The sequence below is a fragment of the Chelonoidis abingdonii genome, chromosome 9 (assembly GCF_003597395.2).
Source record: "Chelonoidis abingdonii isolate Lonesome George chromosome 9, CheloAbing_2.0, whole genome shotgun sequence".
NCBI lineage: Eukaryota > Metazoa > Chordata > Testudines > Testudinidae > Chelonoidis > Chelonoidis abingdonii.
The window spans coordinates 29,682,569-29,702,386 of NC_133777.1; the positions used below are offsets into that span (position 1 = coordinate 29,682,569).

At 43.0% G+C, this 19,818-nt stretch overlaps 2 protein-coding genes across 3 annotated transcripts in view; one reads left to right on the forward strand and one right to left on the reverse strand.

The window, feature by feature from the left end:
- The window catches only part of SEC14L5 (SEC14 like lipid binding 5), a 982,653-nt gene that overhangs the window by 765,588 nt on the left and 197,247 nt on the right, over positions 1–19,818 (reverse strand). The gene's annotated exons all lie outside the window — the stretch shown is intronic.
- Positions 1–19,818, forward strand: part of LOC116819180 (ectonucleotide pyrophosphatase/phosphodiesterase family member 7-like) — a 122,507-nt gene that overhangs the window by 80,340 nt on the left and 22,349 nt on the right. Inside the window, 1 exon segment of the mRNA XM_075069076.1 lies at positions 14,315–14,460. Within this exon segment, the coding sequence (XP_074925177.1) occupies positions 14,315–14,460 (146 nt within the window).

Below are 19,818 nucleotides of genomic sequence, written 5' to 3' on the forward strand. Positions count from 1 at the left end.
TCTTCTCGTAAGTAAACCATCTGCACAAAAAAGCCCATGTAACTCATATGACATTTGCCACCATCACACTGTTCACTCTGCTTGTGTGTTCTAGCCTCTCCCCCCAACCCTGGTGTCTGTGCTGTGTATTTAAACAATATTGTCTCAGTGGTTTCTTTCACTCCCCCATCTGTCTGCATCCATCTGTGGTGTCTTTTCTTAAACTTAGCTTGTAAGCTCATTTGGGCCCGGGCTGTCTTTTTCCTGTGTTTGCACAATGCCTAGTTCAATGGGGTCCTGTAGGAGTCCTAGGGCTCCTAGATTCTATGATCGTACAGACTATTAATAGTAATAGCAGTCGTGGATTGCACAATAGTTGGGTGAAAGGTATATTAACATTAAATAGCTTTGTACTGTAGAGAGCTAGCCATTGCAAACAGCATAACGCCATCTAACATACCTGAACATTTCCATACAGTTCTTTTCAAGAAAAGGTTTAGAAATAAGAACAATCAATAGAGTTGGTGCTGGAAAAATGCTTTCTATTGTTGTACCAAGGTAGAAGAACTTTTTCCTTGAGTGAGTTAGTTCGAATGTTCAAAGAGAGACTTTTAAATCCTACAAAACTGAGGATAAAAGAATAAAGGAATCAAACACAATTACACCAGAAAAGATTTGGGCCCATTTAGTTCCCATTACATCATGAGAAACTTGGGAACAGAGGCATTGACAGTCAGCCTCAGACCGATGGCCCACCTAGTTCAGTATCCTGACTCAGACAGTGAGCAGCATCAGGTTCCTCAAAGTAAAGTGCAAGAACCTTGCAGGAGGCAACTATAGGGTCATCCACCCCCTACTGAGGAATCATCCTTGGGAATTTGCACCGTTACCTCCACCCTTTTTTTTGTTTTTGTTCCAGTGTAGTTTGTGGGCGTCCACATCTCCCACTAAAGTTAATCAGAGATTTGGGTCCATGAGGACTGCATGGCTGCGCCTGTAACTGAGCACAAACCAGCAACCCAAATTTGAAAACTCCCAGGCTTTCCAAAAACTTTGATCTACACCTTAATCCAATTGTGGCAGCTGTGGCCCATTTCTGCTTGACTGACAAATTCTTCTTGCTAACCTTAGATTAGTAGACAGATAGGTAAACTACAAAGCGCCTGTCACTTTTGCTATCTAAAGGCCTGATCTAAAGCCCCTGGAAATTAATTGCAAGACTCACCCTGACTGCGGTGGACTTTGGATTGGGTCCTAAGTGTTTTAAATGTGGTCATGAATGTAACTGATAGTCTCCAGTTCCCATTTCACCTGTGTTCCCTCACTAAGTTTGGTCAATTTAACCACAGCTCACACCTTTAAGTTCCACTTCCTGGCCAATTTTTGAACCCACTGTGTTTAAATGGGTTGGAAGTTGTCCAGAATGACTTCTTCCAACATGGAGCAAATATCAGCTAGCAGACAACTAGCTCTGAGCTCAGCCAGTGTAGACCAGCAGGGAGGCTAGCACAGAGGAGAAGACAATGCTTCCTTGTACCAGAATGACCAACTGATAGCACACACACACTCTGTAGGGCAGACGGGCCTCAAATTAAAAAAAAAAAAAATCAAAATGAAGACAAAAAACTCAAGTAGCTGCAGCAAACACCACCACCAAGGGAACTTTACGCTACTGCTGGCAAATCCAATTAAAGCCACAGCAGATGGTTTTTAGAATCTTAGTTAGGCAGAGCTGTAAAAACCACTCAAATAGCACACTCCTGCAGGAGCAGTCATTGCAACTGAAAAATCCCTGAAATTAAATGAAGATCAAAAAAATGCCAAGTGAAGACTGTAATGAAAAATGTGCTATCACTGACACAAGGAAGAACAAAGGAATACTGGTCATTCCCTCTCAATATATCCCATATTCAAGTGGAACTAGTAGTGAAACAATAAAGTCCTAGAGCAATAACTGATTAAAAAAATAATAATCTTTATTCTGAAGAGAGAAGGGATCTATAGAGCTGTGGTAATCTAGCCGTCCAGTCCCAGACCTGGACTTTAGTGTCCACCAGTCTGGTCCTGTCCCAAACCTGGACTTTTGCGTCCAAAGTTTGGGGGCTTACCTGAAACTCCCCCAAGCTCACTACCAGCTTGGATATTCTCGCTGCCACCAGATCAGGAATTAATCTATGGGGCCTGATCCCCCCTTTCCTCCCTCTGGTGTCCCCAACCCTCCCTTGGTGGGACACCCAGATTCCCAATCCCTTGGATGCTAAAAGCAGGGAAAATAACCCCTTCCCCCTCCTTATCAGGCTTGCCTCGCGGCTAACCTGTGTGACCCAAGAAACCAGCTTTTCTGCTTCCCTCAGGACAATGGAGATGCAAAATACCCACAGCTGTGCTCTGCCACCCCCCTTGCTCCAGGAATGAGGGAAAAACTGTAACCACCAGAGAACAGAGAGAATTCTTCGTCTCTTTCCCCGTAGTCTGCTCTTTCCCTGGACCCAAATAGGAAAATAGCCCACAGCCTGGCTTTTCCCTTTGCCTCCCTAGGAAAAGAACTTTCACAAGGTTTAACAAGAAAACTTTATAGAAAAAAAGAAAGAAAATATAAAACAATCATCTTGCATTAAGAAACTCAATACAGGCTCTTGCTTATAAGAAAATATAAAGAAACAGTCTGATTTAAAAGATAGCCCAATTAAACCAGCACAACAAATTAACATACAGGTAAATACACCCCAAAGACCATCATAGCTGAATTACTTTGCGGTTCCTGGGTACTTACAGATGTTTAGAAGAAGTATTAGGAGAGAATTAGAAGAAGACTTGTTTCCTCATAGCTAAGAAAACAACAAAGACCCCGAGTATACAAATTCCCGCCCCTGACTTTAAACAATCCAGTTCTCTGATTGGTCCTCTGGTCAGGTGTTCGGTTACCCTTTTCAGGTAAAAGAACTTAACCCTTACCTACCTATCCATTTATGACAAGAGCCCAGTCTGAAAATCTAAGAACCACATGACCAATTACATGCATGCATGGGTCCCTGAACACGTCCTTAGGCAAAACAAGTTAAGCTCTGTAGAGCAGGACAGGCCAAGCCAGCATTTACATCAGGGCACACACACAATCACTGCTGGCTATGCAATTGGCATAATAGCTAAAATCCTAGAGTGTGCCCAGCCAGAGAATGAGATTTGGAAGAAGCAGGGTTGTAAGTAGAAAGACGTGGCTTATTAAGTGCATATCTAAACAGATTCATTGTCTAGCACCAGTGATAGTAACTAGCAGGCTAAGTACTACCAACACCACCATCATAGCTGTATGCAAAACAAAACAGAAGTATACAGGATTTGGCAATGGGTTTGAAAGGAGCCTATGTGCGGAAATGCTGCTCTCTGAGTGAAGGTCTGTATCAGCTTCAACCCTGAATATAATGCATTGCTCCCTTCTTTAGAAACTTAGAAATGTGTGACTCAAGCCACCAAAAAGCAAGCAAGCAGGGCAGCCTTTACACTTTTTACAGTAGGAGAGCACAGACCAAGAGGAAGCAAATGGCCAATGACAAGCAATCAGTCACCAAGTCCCAACACCGGGGCATTTTCAAGGAATCACTCAACTAGATATCCATCTCCTCAAGCCGCTGGTGATCCATCACTATGCTACATCTCAATTCACTAAGGAGGAGCAAAGGCATGCCAGTGCTCTTTTAGAATATGCAAAAGCTGTTCAGGATTCACAAGTTCCCAGAACTAAAACAAGGAGCTTTATGCTTCTTTTAGCATCTAGAAACTGCTGAGACCTGGGTGATTCCACCAGAAAAGATCTACCTTTGCCATGGATTAGTGTACCCCCTCATATCATCTTGCTCCTCACCCCAACACAACCACTACCATCTCTTTTCTTGACTGTTTTCTCTCATCTCTCCTTTTCTGACTGGTTCTTTCACCACCTTCTCAGCTTTTCCTCCTCTCCCTTCTTCCTTTATTTGGCTCTTTTTTTTTTGCCATCTTGCTTTGTGACTGCCTGGTCTTTACTTCCCTTGCTTTGGATGGGGCTTTTCACTGGTGGTTGCATGAGACCGGTTGCCTGTGGTCCTGCAGCTTAGCACAGTTCAATGAGTGTGGCTTATGGGCTCCTCCCTGACCCTTCAGCCCTGCAGTGGCTGGCTGCATACCAGGGGCACTGTGGGAGCAAGGAGAGAAGGGGAACAAGCTTATGGAGCCATCCACTGCATTTTCCATAGCCACAGGCACACACGTGCCTTGGGGACAGTCCAGAGCCATGTAAACTTTCTCCCCCATTGTTTGTCTCTGACCTGCACCTTTCCTGCACTAGTCTGGGGCTTCCCCACCCAAAGCCAGGCTGATAAATGCTGCATTTAGCTCTCCATTGTCCTACATCTTGGGCAGTCATTCACACCAGTTTACAAATATACAAATATTTTGAAGCAGTCATTATTTGAAGGGGAGGAGGGGCCCGAGAGGAGGCAGGGTCAGCTTGTGGTCAGGACAGAGGCCTCGGAGCCAGGAGAGCTACGTTCCATTCCCAACTCTGTCCTTGACCTGCCAATGTGACCTTGTGTAGGTCACTGATCTCTGTTGCCGCCTCTTGGTTCTATTCTCCTGCAGCATTAAATGGGGCGGCATTTCCCTGCATTGGACCGTAGTCAACAATGAACTAAAGCCTTTCAGCACAAATGCTGTTTTCCACTAACAGCACCCCAAGCATGACTGACTGTGGCTGATCAGCACAGCCCCACCACTACCACACAAACGGAAGAAAGGAGAATGGACAATATCAGTAATAGGAACCAGAAACCAAAGTGACTCAATCTTTACAGCAGGCTTTGCAAAAGGACTGTCAAATGTCCATATAAACAGCATACCCAATGGCCAGATGGAATTCAGTTGTGACGGTCTATTCCCATCTACTTGAAAGGATAACTCTTCCAAGTCACCTAGTGGATGGATGGATGAGCGGGCAGAGAGAAACATGCTTCTTTGTCTGAGAATCAGTCATCCTTAGCAAATGTTATGAGAGGCCTCCTTAGGGGTGGATGATCAGGACAGCAACCCTGAGCACCAACACCTCATTATGTTTGGGAACACCAAGTTCCCATTTTGGAAGAGGGAGGGATTGTTTTGTTGTTTATGACTTTTGGGTTAAGGGGCTGAAAATGTTTTCCACCCTGGGCGACATGATACCTAGGGCTGGCCCTGGTTACTTTTTTCAAGGACATTTGGTACCTATCAGCTGTTAAGATAACAGAGCATCTTTACATTTCTACAACTCTAGATTAACTATGGGAAGGAGACATTTTGACACTTGGCTATTTTAGAAATTGATTCTCTGCTTCCTTTAAAGGAGGGCTGCTCTTATGGGATAGTCATGTCCTTCTAGGACAGTAGTTGAGATGGGAGCCCAGAAAGCTTCAGCCAGTATATTGTTCCCTTGCTCTTTATCTAGATATACATTTTCATTCTCATCTGTTTGGGATTCTAGCTGAGGGCTTCATTCTGTGCATCCTCACACTAGCACATGTCAGCCTCTATGCCTGTGCAGAGCCCCACTGAAGGCAGCTTGCAGAACTCAGACCTTAGTGCCTGCTTTCAGAATTGATGCAGCTGCACTGGGACCAGCAACAATGCCAGCACAAGTGTAGATCAGACACTGGTGTTTCTACTGTCCTGTTACATAGTCCTGCCAGGACACAATGCTGTAAATGCCCGAGCTCTGTCTAGTCTTACATCGGTACTGAAGAGCAGACACCACATTTGCTGGTGTGGACACAGCCTCTAATAAGAAACCCAGTGAGAGCTTCATCTTGTGAGGTTCTGAATGCCCCGAACTCTCGTTATCTTCACTGGGATTAGAGAGCGCTTAGCACCTTGCAGGAGCTCCTCAGCAGCTCATAAGATCAGGCTCTAAGGTGATTGGCAGCTTGGCCTAATCACATTGCAAACTCATACATAGTCTTCTGTCTAGATCTGCTTTAGTGTTACTGACTTGCATGTTTCCTCCTCCCACTGAACTCTTTGTTTTGGAGTATTTTTCCCAAACTAAATGTCCTTTGATTCTTTCCTGCTCGCATTTCTAAGGCCATTGTGTATCATTATACTACTCCTCCATTCTCATTGCTGTTCATGATGCCTCAGTTTAATATAGATTGAGAATTTCGCTGATGTGCTATTGACTTATTCCAAGTAGCTGCATCACAGTAAGGCCTGGTCTACACTAGGACTTTACTTACATCCGTATAGCTACAACTTTCCAGGGTGTAAAGAATCCTCACCCCGAAGGATGTAGCTGTATGGACCTAGCCTAGATCTATGGAAGAATTCTTCTGTCAACCAAGCTACCGCCTCTCAGGGAGGTGGATTCCCTATGCCAATCAACATAGGTAGTGTCTATATTAAACACTGCAGCTGCACCTCTATAGTGTTTGAAATGTAGATGTACCCTAAAGAAGTGCTAAAGTAACTTCTTGACATCTACCTTGTCCATTAACCCACTAGACCACAGGGATACAATGTTGTTCTTTGGGAGGGATGAGCTGATAGACAGTTCCCCAGTCACTCTGGGCCCAATAAAAGGAGAAGCAACAGAGATGGAACAACAGCTCAGACTTGAGTTTGATGTACCATAGCCTGGAAGCCCCTGGATCCACAACAGTAGCTGTGGCTAGCTTTTCCTTTTGTGCTTTCCCCATTTCATTTGGGCTGAGTCTGGAGTCAGAGATTTTGGGCCCAGGTATATAGATTTTGTATAGAACATTATTTGTTTGGGAGGCAGTTGTGCTCTTTTATCTTGAGCTGTTAATATTTTATGATTCGTCTGCACTTTCAATGATTGGCTTCTCAAGTACATGTTTACAGTACTTTGATGTGAGATCCTTTTGCCATGCCACTTGGACTGCACTCCCTCCAAAGAATTAGCCTATCATCTGTATATTTTGAGCCGTCTAGTTCATTGCATTGCTGGAAGTTGAAAGGATGAAGGAAACAGCTGCTTGAAAGAAGATATAAAAAACTGTTTCTTTGTCACTGAATGGATGTTGGGAATTGAATGCTGGCTCAGATGTTCGGAATATCCTCATTTATCATAGATTTAGGGTTTAGTGGGTTCTACTGGTCTGACTTGCATCTCTTGATGTCTCACTGCAACACAACAGTATCAGTTTATTGGTGGAGGGACTAATTCTCATTTACACTATGTCCTCTTTACATTGCTACAATAAGAACCGCATTCTACTAACCTTATTCACACTGAGTAATCCCTTAATCCAGGAAAAGTCCAACTGAATCTGGCCCTAAATAAATCCATCATCCGAGTTAATTGCTGCACAATGTACTGCCTATTGTCCTTTTAAAAGGACTGTCTTCTAAATAAGACAGTGTCAATGGAAGCCTTGGAAGGGGGAAGAAGAGTTTTCTCCTGTCTTTCATCTCTTACTCTTTTCTGGAAAGTCTAGGTCAGATCTTCACCTTGTAATGAGTATTTCAGAAACTCAGAGCCCCATCCTGCAAGCTGCTGAGTGCATTCTGTAAGATGGCACTGAGATCTATGGGAATGAAGTGCTCCCAGCAACACACAGGAAGTCCTCAACACCTCACAGGATCAGGCCCTCCGTCTAAAGTGGCCTATCTCTAGGATGACAAATTTCCACATACAAGATGGAAAATTAGAGCATTTTTTTCCTCTTACCAGAATAGCTAGGCAGGAACAGACCTATCTCTTGATCTCTGTTCAAGTGCAGCATTACATAAGCAAATACGATTTGGCAGGTGTCTGATATAATTAACCACAGATATAGATACCCACCATATATTTTCAAGACAGAAAACAAATCTATAAAAAAAACCTTAAAAATATTACAGCCTGACAGTTCTGAGACAGTGGAACAGCAAACTCCCTGTTACCTAAACTCAGGATACCCAGATGAAATTGGAAGCGTTAAATGGCTTGTCACTGATTTCTAGTTCACCTAGTTTGTTCCTTGAGCTACCTTTCCCATTAAGTGCTGCAGCTTATGCTTTGCCCTATTTTCTCTTATCCCAATATCTACACCCAGTCAGTCAGGATGGGATGCAAGTGCTCCACAGTTCTGTTGACAGATCTTGTTCATGCAAGAATAAAAGCAATTTAGGCTTACTGTATATACATGTAAGGTCATTGTTAACACAACACCTTGCAAACCAATGAGCTTTTATGAATTTAACTGATCATGCAAGAGCAGTACGTAGGGGACATAGGAACCACTTTGCCCCTCACTGAAATATGCAACCCTTGGGGTGAAGCACAGCAACTGTTTATCTGCACTCAGCAACGCTACGAAACAGGTTAGAATAAGGAATGAAGAAAAACACCATTGTCACAGTTCAAGGGAACTGCACCTGTATTTACTCCTTGTGGTCCAGCAAGGGCACCCACTGTCAGATTTCTGGCTCCCCAGCAATCACCTCTCTTGGGCAGAGACATGCATCTCTCTCCCCACTGACCAAGGTAATTTCAGGCTGCACAGTTCCCTGCTACACTGTGAATTCACCAGCAAGTCAGATTGCCTCAGCAGACCTGCTTTGTGCTCTCCTTGGAGGCTACATCAACGTAACTGCCAGCTGTTAGGAATTACCACACAGATCTAACCAAGCACACTTATTCTTAAAGTGAAAGCATTACAGACAAACATAAAAAACAATAAGAGTGCCTATATGCAAGCTAAAATCTCAGCAGAGGTCACCCATTAGTCTTATGGGGCCTCAGTAGGTCAAGTCCTTCCAACTCCTCCACAGGTATTGGGCTACCGTGGGAGAGAAGGACCTGTCTATTTGGTGGATCAGAAGAAAGGCCCTGAATCAGTTTAAACTGTTTATCCAAAAGTCCTTTCTCTGTTGTTCTCTGAAGAATCCAATTGGAACCAGTATATGCAGGTCTTCCTGAGGGGGAGAGGAGGATCTCTCTGGAGAGTTACAATCTGAGTAAATTAGCCTAGTCACCCCCTCACTGTTCTTAGTTCCTGGAGGGCTGTGGTCACCCTCCCCCATGGAATTACATATACACCCTGGCAGACAGTAATACATAAACTTCATACAGAAAGCTGCCATAGCGGTCACAACTATATCCCACTGACACTGCATTGGGGACTCAGATAGAATAAATGCAACACCCAAAGAAAAAACATAAGTAAAAAAATCCTGCAGTGTGAATGATAAATGCTCACTTTTACTCCTGTAACACGCTGCCCAATTATGTCCGTTTCTCACTGTGGCTGACCCACAGAGGCCAGGTCCCAGTCCTTGCTTCCAGCTAATGAATTCAAGTCCTTTTGCTTAGAGGGTGAAGACCTATGGTAGAGGTTCCAACTTCAGTCCTTGCCAACAACCCAACCAAGGGTCACTACACTATTCATTCACACTGCATTTTCACTGCCTCTTCTTTCCTTTCTTCCTGTTTAGACCATAAGCTCCTCAACTTCAGACTTCATCATAGAGCAGCTAACTCCATGCTGGAGCTGCACAACTGATACAGTTATAGTCATACAGAATCCAGTCTCCCAAGCTGGAATTTGGCAAGAGTAATGCAGCTTCTCCTATGTAAGCTCTCACCTCCCTCACCTGCCACTGCAGGAGCCTTCCAAACAACTCCAGGGAGTCTCAACAGGTTCTTGGTAAACATAGTGGAATAAAGGCTTCAGGCTTAGTTCTCCATTGCTATGGGCCTCACTAATACAGAATGGGCACTGCTGAGAGGCAGTAGCAACTCCCTTCTCAAAATTTCTTAGAATGTTAACACCAGCCTAGCCTGGAAGAGCTGGGGCCTCATTTCAAAGCATCCAGTAGGGGAGAGTTGTGTTGGCCCAGCTACCAGATTACAATGTTGATAACTGTTTCATAACCTCAACTGTGTGACTTGTAGCCTCAAAAGCAATGTTGTGTCTTCTTCTAAAACACGTGATCTAGCTCAGCTAGAAATTATGGGCTAAAGGCAAGAATTCATAGATTCAATTCTCTGCCCTGTGTTATGTAGAAGGTCAGACTAGATCAGCCATTCTCAGACTGGGTCGGGACCCCAAAGTGGGTTGCAACCTTTTTTTAATGGGGTCACCAGGGCTGGCACTCGACTTGCTCAGGCCCAGGGCTGAAGCCAAAGCTTGAGCCCACCACCCAGGGCTGAAGCTGAAGCTAGAGCCACACTGTCTGGGACTGAAGCTGAAGCCCAAAGGCTTCAGGCCTGGGCAGTGGGGCTGAGGTTACAGCCGCCCCACCCCTTCTAGGATGCAAGTACTCAGGCTTTGGCTTCTCCTGCACCCCCCTGCCCAGGGCAGCAGGGCTCTGGTAGGCTCAGGCTTCAGTCCTTCTCCTTGGGGTCATGTAGTAATCTTTGTTGTCTGAATGGGGGTCTCAGTGCAACGAAGTTTGAGAACTGCTGGACAAGATGATCTGAATGGGCATCGCTGGCCACAGAATCTCTGAATCTTTTGCAAAGGCCTCACATTTTTTTAAGGGGATGGAATACATTTATTTTGGAAACATGAATATTTATCAAAATATGTTTAGAGCAAACAGCTTGTCACAACTTACCTCACTGTAAATACTCATTAACATTTACCGTTAACATTTCTGTTTGACAGGCAATTAGGGTGACAGCCAAACTTGGGCCCCTGAGCTTGCGAATCACCTTGATGCTTTATAAATACTCCACAGCATGACAGAGAGGCCACCTTCACCAATCTGCTTTACTTGTCATATCAAGAAAGGATCAGAGGGGTAGCCGCGTTAGTCTGGATCTGTAAAAAGCAGCATGCGTCTGATGAAGTAGGTATTCACCCACAAAAACTTATGCTCCAATACATCTATTAGTATATAAGGTGCCACAGGACTCTTTGTTGCTTTTTATCATTAAAGGAGTGTTCAAAGAACTGGGCATTAATGAAAGGTTATGAGCCAAATTCTGCCCTGATTTACAACCACTGAAGTTAAGTGGTGTGATTTAGGGCAGAATGTATCAGAAGTTTCAACACAAATCTACCTCTGAATGTACATGAGCCCTTATTCACTGAGAAAGTATTAACTTTTGTTGCAACAATAAGTTGAAAGGAATAAAATGTGCATCCTCCATAACATCTCCCACCATTAAAGGCATCTGCTTTCCAGTTTAACATTGATCCACAGCCATGGGGTCCTTTAGAACTCCTCAGTGCTGCTGGATGTCCTCTTCCATCTACGAAGAGTCCAAAGATTCTGCTGCATCCTCTCAGGCACAGACCTGGCCACAGTGATTTATCCTCCTCCAGGCTTGCATTTCTTTACCCATAGGAATGAAAACAAGCCTCTGAGAAAAGCTCTAATTAGCAGAACACACAGCAGCCCACCTGGTTTGCTACAATGGCCTCCACAGGTTGATGGTGCACTGCTCTCTGCACTCGCTCCCCATGGAATACAGGGTCCAGTTCAAGTCTTTGTCCTGATAGTCAAAGCCATCCCTGAGACTGGCCCTAGTAAACTAGAAAATCTCCTGTCAGTCCACAGCCATGACCTCCCACAACAGCTACATTACATTGGAACTGTGAAATTACTGACTGAAAGAGGACTGCAGGGTTTGAGACTTTCACAGGAGCTGGCCTACACAATGGAACTCCTTGACATTAGAGATAAGAATTGGTCACAGGCATATAACCACTTCCAGAAGCAGGAGCCTTTGCCAGCAAAGCACTGAAACAGGTGTACAGAGCTGGTCAAAAAATGATGATTTTTTATAAGAAATTTCCAAAAAATAATTTGCCTTTTTATTAAAAATATTCCATTTTCTAAAACTATTTTTGATAAACAATATCAGTTTTCTGTAAAAAAAAATAGTTTAAATTTTTTTTTTTTTTACTGAAGACTGAATAACTTTTGTTTTTTGGGGTATGTTTGTTTTGTGCAGTTTGTTTAGTCAAGAAACCAGAAAAATTTGGCCACAATGGACATTTTCTATAAAGGGAATTCAACGTCAAAGTGACCCAAACCAAAATATTTTGCCAACAAAACTTTTACATTGGAAGATGTCAATTCACTGCAGCTTTTCCAAAGGAAGCCAGATTTGATCAATATTCCTGTTCGAAACATTTTTAAATAAAATTTCAAAAAACTGTCAAAACATCTCATTCTAACTTCTTTTAGAAGTTTCATTTTTCAATTCAGAATGACTTCTCTAAGCTTGTTAATTTATACTAAAAAGATTCAAAAGTGTCAAAATCAAAATAAACATATCAAATATTATTGAAACACATTCTTTCAATTGACTTGACCTGAAGGGAAAAACAGATCCTCATTTCACAAAAATTCAGGATTAATATTTTATCCCATTTTGAGATGAGAAAATTTTCAAATCTTAAAAACCTCACAGCCAGGAAAACTGTTTCACTCCTACTTTAATAATATGTAACCAGCAATCCTGGTGAATTACATAAAATCATCTAGTCCTGTGCAATGCCAGGCTAACTGCACTTCTCCATACACTCAGAGTGGCAAGGCAAAGCATGAAGAGTGACTGTTTGGAACCCAGTGAATTATGCACTTGCTTGTGTTTTCCTCACAGTCCGTGTTGCCAGCAGAGCTTGTCACATGAAACAGGCTCATGAATCTAGCCACTGATGTTCATTCATCTGTATCCAGGTTTAAATGGAAGTCATATGGTGATCAGCTCTCTTATTCTGTTTATCAACATGATAAATCCTATAAAATGTATTGAAGGCTAGAGTTTGTCACAAGGACATAGCTCACAGTAAAGGGAGCCATATAGCTGCATCAGCCCAGGAGCATACCAGTGATCTTGGGCTCAGGGGGCTACCGATCTCTCTTGCTCTTCAGAGAGAGGTGGCGGGGGGGATGTGTGTGTAGCAAGGTACTGCTGTCCTGTACCAGCAGTGAATTACTCACACTCCCCATCCACGCCCTACCACACTGACTCAGCAATGCTGCCCAGCAAGCAAGGGATGGATCCAAGATTCTACCCATGCCTCGACCCACTCGCCTGTTCCGCAAAGGGAGTAAGTGGCCTGTAAGCCCTCCCACCCTGCCCATCCCCTCACACCTATCCATCTGGACTCAGTGTCTGGGCAGTCCCTGAAAAGTGTAACTGACGGGTTCACTTCTTACTCCCCTGTGTGGATGTATAGTCCAAATCACACACTCTCCGCAAGAAACCAAGAGTGCTCTCCAGGTCCAAAGCACATATTCAGAGAGCTCAGCACTTCCGCTGATCCAGCACAATTCAAAGCCCCAAGGAAAAGGGATTTGTATCCCAATGAGAGTTTATAAAAGGAAGAAAACAATTCAATCTGGACTGTCACCAAAGGTTCAATTTCTAACATTCCCTTCAGAATCTGTGTTGATGATTTGTTTGTTAATATACATCATTATTATTTCTTGAGGATGCATGGAGCTTCTTAGTAAGGTCAGCAAAATACATCTCTACCTTGATATAATGCTGTCCTTGGGAGCCAAAAAATCTTATCGTGTTATAGGTGAAACCGTGTTATATTGAACTTGCTTGATCCACTGGAGTGCACAGCCCCGCCCCCCGGAGCACTGCTTTACCGCTTTATATCAGGTGGCGTTATATTGAGGTAGTGGTGTAATAAAAAAGCATGATGAATCCAGCACTATTACTCGAGGAACAGAATTTTGCTAGCTACTGAGCTGATCAAATAATGTAAAACGGTTTTTCATGAAATGGTTTATTTGATGAAGAATTAATATGTGAAAAAAGGACCAGATATTACTCATTTTCTTCCTTACCCAGCCCATCAGATCTAGGCAAGATAATACAGATACATCAAACATCCAGATCCCCTTCTGACCTCCCATTGACCAACCCCTTCGGTGAGAATGAAAAGGGCTGCTGATGGGCTTTTAACAGAAAACAAAACTGTGGTAAAAATTAAATTAGTAAAACAATAGAATTATTAGAATACAGTGTGACAGTCTTGCCTTAACTAGCTATAACTCTTTAGGCCACATCCTGCTTTATTTGCATCAATGGGGAGTTCTTCCATTAAATTCAATATGATCAAGATTTGACCCTTTGGAAATTCAAGTCATTCATTGCTTGCTTCATCTTTAGTGATTTTTGTGACAATAGTGGTAAGCCAGCCTGTTCCAGGAAGGGCTACCCCTGCCCTATCTTTTCCTTATACTTCTTCTCATTTAGCTGGAACAATTGAATCCATTGATCTGGAAAGAGCTCGTTCAGTGACTGCATTGTGTTTCCAGGATCTGCCGCACCACACCTATGTGACATCCTTATTTATTTCCTTTCAGAGACGTTCCCCATGTTTCTCTCATCTCATCCTCTTTTGTATTCCAGGTCACTGGATTGAAGATCATGGAGTGATTCACAATCTGATGTTTAACCCAGAGACCCTGAGGAAGTTCTCTCATAAGGCAACCCAAAACAAGACAGAGTGGTGGGACAATGGGGTATTGCCATTATGGATCACCGCTCAGAACCAGGTACCATAAAAAGTCTTGACACTATCTAATGATACCTGCACTTTGGCTTTCATTCTAGTAACTTAACCCCTTTGCTTGAATGGAACATGTGCAGTACTACATCAAGCAACACTGAATCTATGTTAGCTAAGCAGAGGTTATATCAGTGACTTATTTCACACATCACAGCTAAGTGCTGATGGCGCAGCCAAAGAAATCTATAAGCCCACTGAAGTCAATGGGAGTTCTTCCATTCACTTCAGTGGGGTTTGAATCAGGCTCAATATCCTCATAGGATACAAAACCAAAAGGACAGAGGAACATAACAATGTGCAGGTAGCCTTTGCCCCTTGCAGAAAGCCATATTTGCATATGCAAACAGGATAACTGCCAGCTTATCTATTGGTGTATGTAATTACCAGCTAATAGGTACTTGCGTTTGCAACAGTGGGTTTGTATAGCATAGCGCTCCACATGCATTTTGACAGGCACTTGTTTTGTGCTAGGTTTTAATAATATGGCCCTAAAGATCTTTTGCTTACACTGGGATTGCATTTTATAGGATTTTGTGCTGTATTTCCTCTGGTGTTTGCAATTTGTGTTTGATTCCTTGCATTTGTCTGATTGCCAGTTATATTTGCATATTTGTTCCGCTTCAACCCCATCACTCATCTGAGCTTTTTTTGTCCCCTCCCTTTCCTCTGAGTTTGTAAGTGATTGTTCAGCAAGCGCTTTTAGTGAAGGACACGCCAGACATCTGAATTGGTGTCTCATCACTCATCTGGCAGGTAAACGTTAAATTGCTGCATCCAGTTCTTAGTAACTCCACAGTTACCCTCTAGCAGATTGCAAGTGTTCTTCCACAAACCAAACACTTGTTTATAGTTACAACAACCTGATTGCTGCAGGCCAGCTAACTCAGCATGAGAACTCTATTCATCAAAATTTTACTTGCATGGGGTGCCTGGGACATGGTCTTGGACAGAATTCACCATAAAAAAAATCCATTGCACTCCTTGGTCCATTATGGCAAGTTTGTGGAGATTGATGAATTAACCATTAGTAAAGCGAAAATGTTTTCTTCCTATCAAAATGATGCTGCCAACATTCTCTCACAAGGCAGGATAATTGGTATGCTTTCGGTGGAGGATATCAGAGCAATGGTTGAATCATCCAACAGCCTTTTGTGAAAGAGTCCCATTATTAAGTGCACTTACACTGGGCACCAATTCACAAATGCCACAAGATCCTTCAGCATAGCCTAGCCAAAAATGAGAGGTTTGGTTGAACCAAGAAATTTATTCAGAAAAGGGATTCATCTTTCCAGTAAATATACCAGCATTTAATGTGGCTGAACAGATTTCTGTTAAGTTCAGGGTTGTTCATACAAGTTCAAGCTTCTTGTCCTCACCTTCAAGGTCCTTTTCTACTCTACCACTGATCACTCTTCTCTCTCCTCATTGCAGAGAGACTACGTGAGTGCTTACAGTTAAGCACATGCTTAAGTGCTTTGGTGAATCAAAGCCTAAAAAGGATTTTTGATAGAAATGGTTGAGATTAAGGTGAGTAGATTGTATTGATGTTCAGTATGAGGGATCAGCAGGAATGCCACTGACCTGGCATCCATTGAGCCAAGAGATTGCCTCTCTCCACTTCCATTCATGAAGTAAGAATCACACTGGGTCACTCGGTCAATCACAGAATTGAAAACTTTCCATGACCAGCAGTTAGATGTTGTCACTGTAGGATCTTCACTTTGGAGCTTGTTCCTTCCAGCTTTCCTAGTGAGTTTCAATACATAGTGCATTGATTTGGCTGCTCTTTGTAAACTGTTCTTATTGGTGTCAGGTTCAGTGAGTACCTTGGGAAAGGGGGACCCAGTAAAAATTTCTAAACAAATTCATGTCAAGCTGTGTTCTTCCACACTTCATGAATGGTACTGGGTTGAAAGCAGGAGAGAATGAAATGGCTTAGAACCTTCCTTATTGAGAGAACGCCTGTCAACCTCCCTGTCAGAGAACCTGGCTGCCCTGTACCACCCACTTCAGCCCACGTGTGGCATGGTCAGTGATCTCTGCCTCGGTTCCCCCCTCCCCCCAAGGTGGGTCTCCTCAGCTCTCTAAATGTGCTGGAGATTTGGCTTAGCCCTCTGGTCAAGTCACATACAAAACATATTCCCTTCCAGAGAGAGCCCAACTAAGAAGTTCCAACAAACAAAAAGGTTCTTCTGCCCTTTGGGAGCTACTCTTGGCCCTGTTCCTAGCCACTTTCAAGAGTCTTTCTGGCTTTAGGATAGAGCGCCGAGCACCCAAGCTCATTCCTCTGGAGTTCTGCCCTCAACCACTTTGGGCTAGGAAGCAGCTAATTGATTATGGCACAGAGGTGGCTCCCTCTCTTCCCCTCCTCCAAAGAGGCCAGTCACTCTGTGACACTCTCTCATACCATACTGTTTAGCTTGAAGATCTACCTGGAGCCCTACTGGTCCTCTGTGGAGGCCACACAGCTTTGGAATTCACTCTTCCTGCCTGGGGCTCAAATAGCCTGGATTGGATGGTTTTAGGATTGAAGATGAAGTCCATCCATTTTCCCCAAGAATTTGAGAAGTGGGGAGAATTGCACGGGTGATTAACTGTTGGAAGAAGAAGATGGTTTAAGTTTCAATTTACCTGGCTTGGTGGCTGGGGTTTACAGAGAAGAGGATGGCTGAGGTATAGCGACAGTGGAGTTTTGATATTGGTAGCTTAAAGTTTCATAGAGTTTAAGGGCCAAAGGAGACCATCAGATCATCTAGTCTGGTCTCCTGTATGTCACGGGTCATTAAATTTCACCCATATGACCCTACAGGAAGACTTGAGTTAGACCAAAGCATTTCAGAACTAAGGAGACTAATCAGGGACGCAAAAAGTAAGACCAAGGGGCCACCAGAGCTCCAGGCCCCTCCAATAGCAGGGAATGATCAAGAGTATCTAGTATGTGTGGACCACAGTTCTCAGTGTGTGTAAATGTAAATAAATACAAGTCTACAGCATATGTGTAAATTTGTTCTTCCAAGGTGACAGAGCCCTCACCCTCCAACCCAATCTGGTGGGATCTCTGTTGGAGGTGGGAGGATGCAAAAGCAGAGGTGAAGCACAAACAACCTTTGGCCACTACCAGTCTTGGCTGACTTTAGGCTTTTAACCTTGAGGCAGAAGATTTAATATGCCATTACTGATCCCCTGAGTCACCTAGCTCCCTGCTGAAGTCTGGTCTAATCAATATCAGCAATGAACAAAATTTCATAGTGATTAGAATCAGGGATTGGCAGTCAGTATTTCTATGCTGCATTCTCTCCTCTCCACTGACACACTGGCTGACCTTGGGCAAATTTTTAAATTGGGAGAAATGGGGGTAGGCAAGGAGGGTTTGAGCATCCAATAAGGTGCTAGGTGGTACACAATAGCATGACAAGAGATGGTTCCTGCCCACAGACTGTACACAAACTGAATACAATAAGGGACAAGAAAGCAACACACACACAGGGAGGTCATTTACACATCCTGTGCCTCAGTTTTCCAATTTGTAAATTGCATATGGTTAAGACTCATCTGTTCACAGGGATCTTTGGATTCATATTTCATTAGTGTCCACAGAACAATTTGAGGTTCCCAGATCAAAGTTCCTCATTCCTATTTCAGCCTAACTCAGTGCCTAGATGAATACAAAGAACTATTACAGGCCACTGACGTTTTAAAATATTAAACCATCTGTGCATGTCTGGACTGTTGGTAATTAAATTAAATGTTGACAAATGTCAACTCATCAATATTAGGTTTTAGAGTAATAAACAAGATTTAAAAAATTAATAAAATCGATCCACTGTTAAAGGACCTTGAAGGGAAATTTGAGGAAAGATTTATTTCACTGGAAGTAAGTTGAAAAGGCTGGAATAAAAAAAAAAGTCAATGGAATGGTAGAATGAGGAGCTAGATCATTAAACCATAATATTGAAGGAGGATGACACTCTAGAATACCCTTATGTGGCCTTGTTTGGATTACATTACCTCAGATATTTCTGCTCTGGTCATTCTGTTTCCCATGGGAAATGTAGCTTTTTAAAAAAAAAAAAAAAAAACAAACACAAAGAAATTCACCCTCACACAGCAAGAGAGCTGATATTAATTTGACTAACGTGGAACAGTAATAAAGCCCTAATGATGCTCTAGGTTCAATTCAATGGGTTTTGTATGGAAAGCAGAGTGCAAAGGAGAGTGCAAAAGTAGTGCAGAGTGCCAAACACCTTATACTGGGGAAACAGACTACAAAAAGTCATCATGCTGTACGCACAAGCATTTTCAAGAATAATAAGCATAACCGTAATAGCTGTGATCATTGTAATAAAGGAATGCAGAAGTAACAGAAAATAATGGTCCCAATAAAACCAACAATATTGTAAATTGATTGCTGCTAATAAAGTTGATTATGTTAATAAAATGGGGGAAAGAACAGTAAACACCCACTTGTCTGGGCATGATATTTTCATAGTGTTTTATTAAACTGTTTGTTGGAATTAGGGATGTGAGGAATTCCCCTGAAAGGATTTGACCACAGCATGATTTTAGCCTCTTAGGCTGCAGAGAATTGCATTCAAAACATTCACAAAAAAGTATATGAAGCCAGTTAGTCACATGATTATCGCCCACTCTAAAGCGAGTTGAGAGACACTGAGGTCTTGGGCAGTGGTTCTCAACCAGTGGTTCAAGACCCCCACAGGTACTGCAAAAAGCAACCAGGTGGGTCATGAGGCGTTGAAATTGTATTACCATGAAAAGCAAAGAAAATCTCACTCCTCCAATCCTTGCATCCTTCTACCCTTCAAAGTCAACTATTCTAGGTCAGCTTCCACACACACAACACACACAAGAGAGAGCACTGCAGCATTTTTCACTCGTACTTGTATAGTAAATGTGAAGGGGGAGGAAGATTGTGAAAAATCTTTTGATTTTGAATAAAAGGATGGACAAGCTGAGAAAGCTGAGAAACACTGACACGGGCAGGGCAGTGAACTGGGAGTCAGGACAGCTGGGTTCCATCCCCATCTCTGCTGTGACCTGGGGCAAGTTACTTCTGCTCTCTGTGCTTCTGTTTTCCCTCCCACCCTTTTCTCTTGTCATATCTGTTTAGATTGCAAGCTTTTGGGGCAGAAACTGTCTCTTGCTGCATGTGTACCTTGTCCAGCACAGTGGGGGCACCCATCTCAGGGCCTTTAAACATGATCATAATACAACAACTTCCAAATTCTTGAAGTCAGTATAAGCCCCCTGAAGTAGAGCTGTGTGCGTGACTGATTTTTTTTATTCCTGGCTGAGCTGAAAAGAAAAATGATTGGCGCGGCGGTGG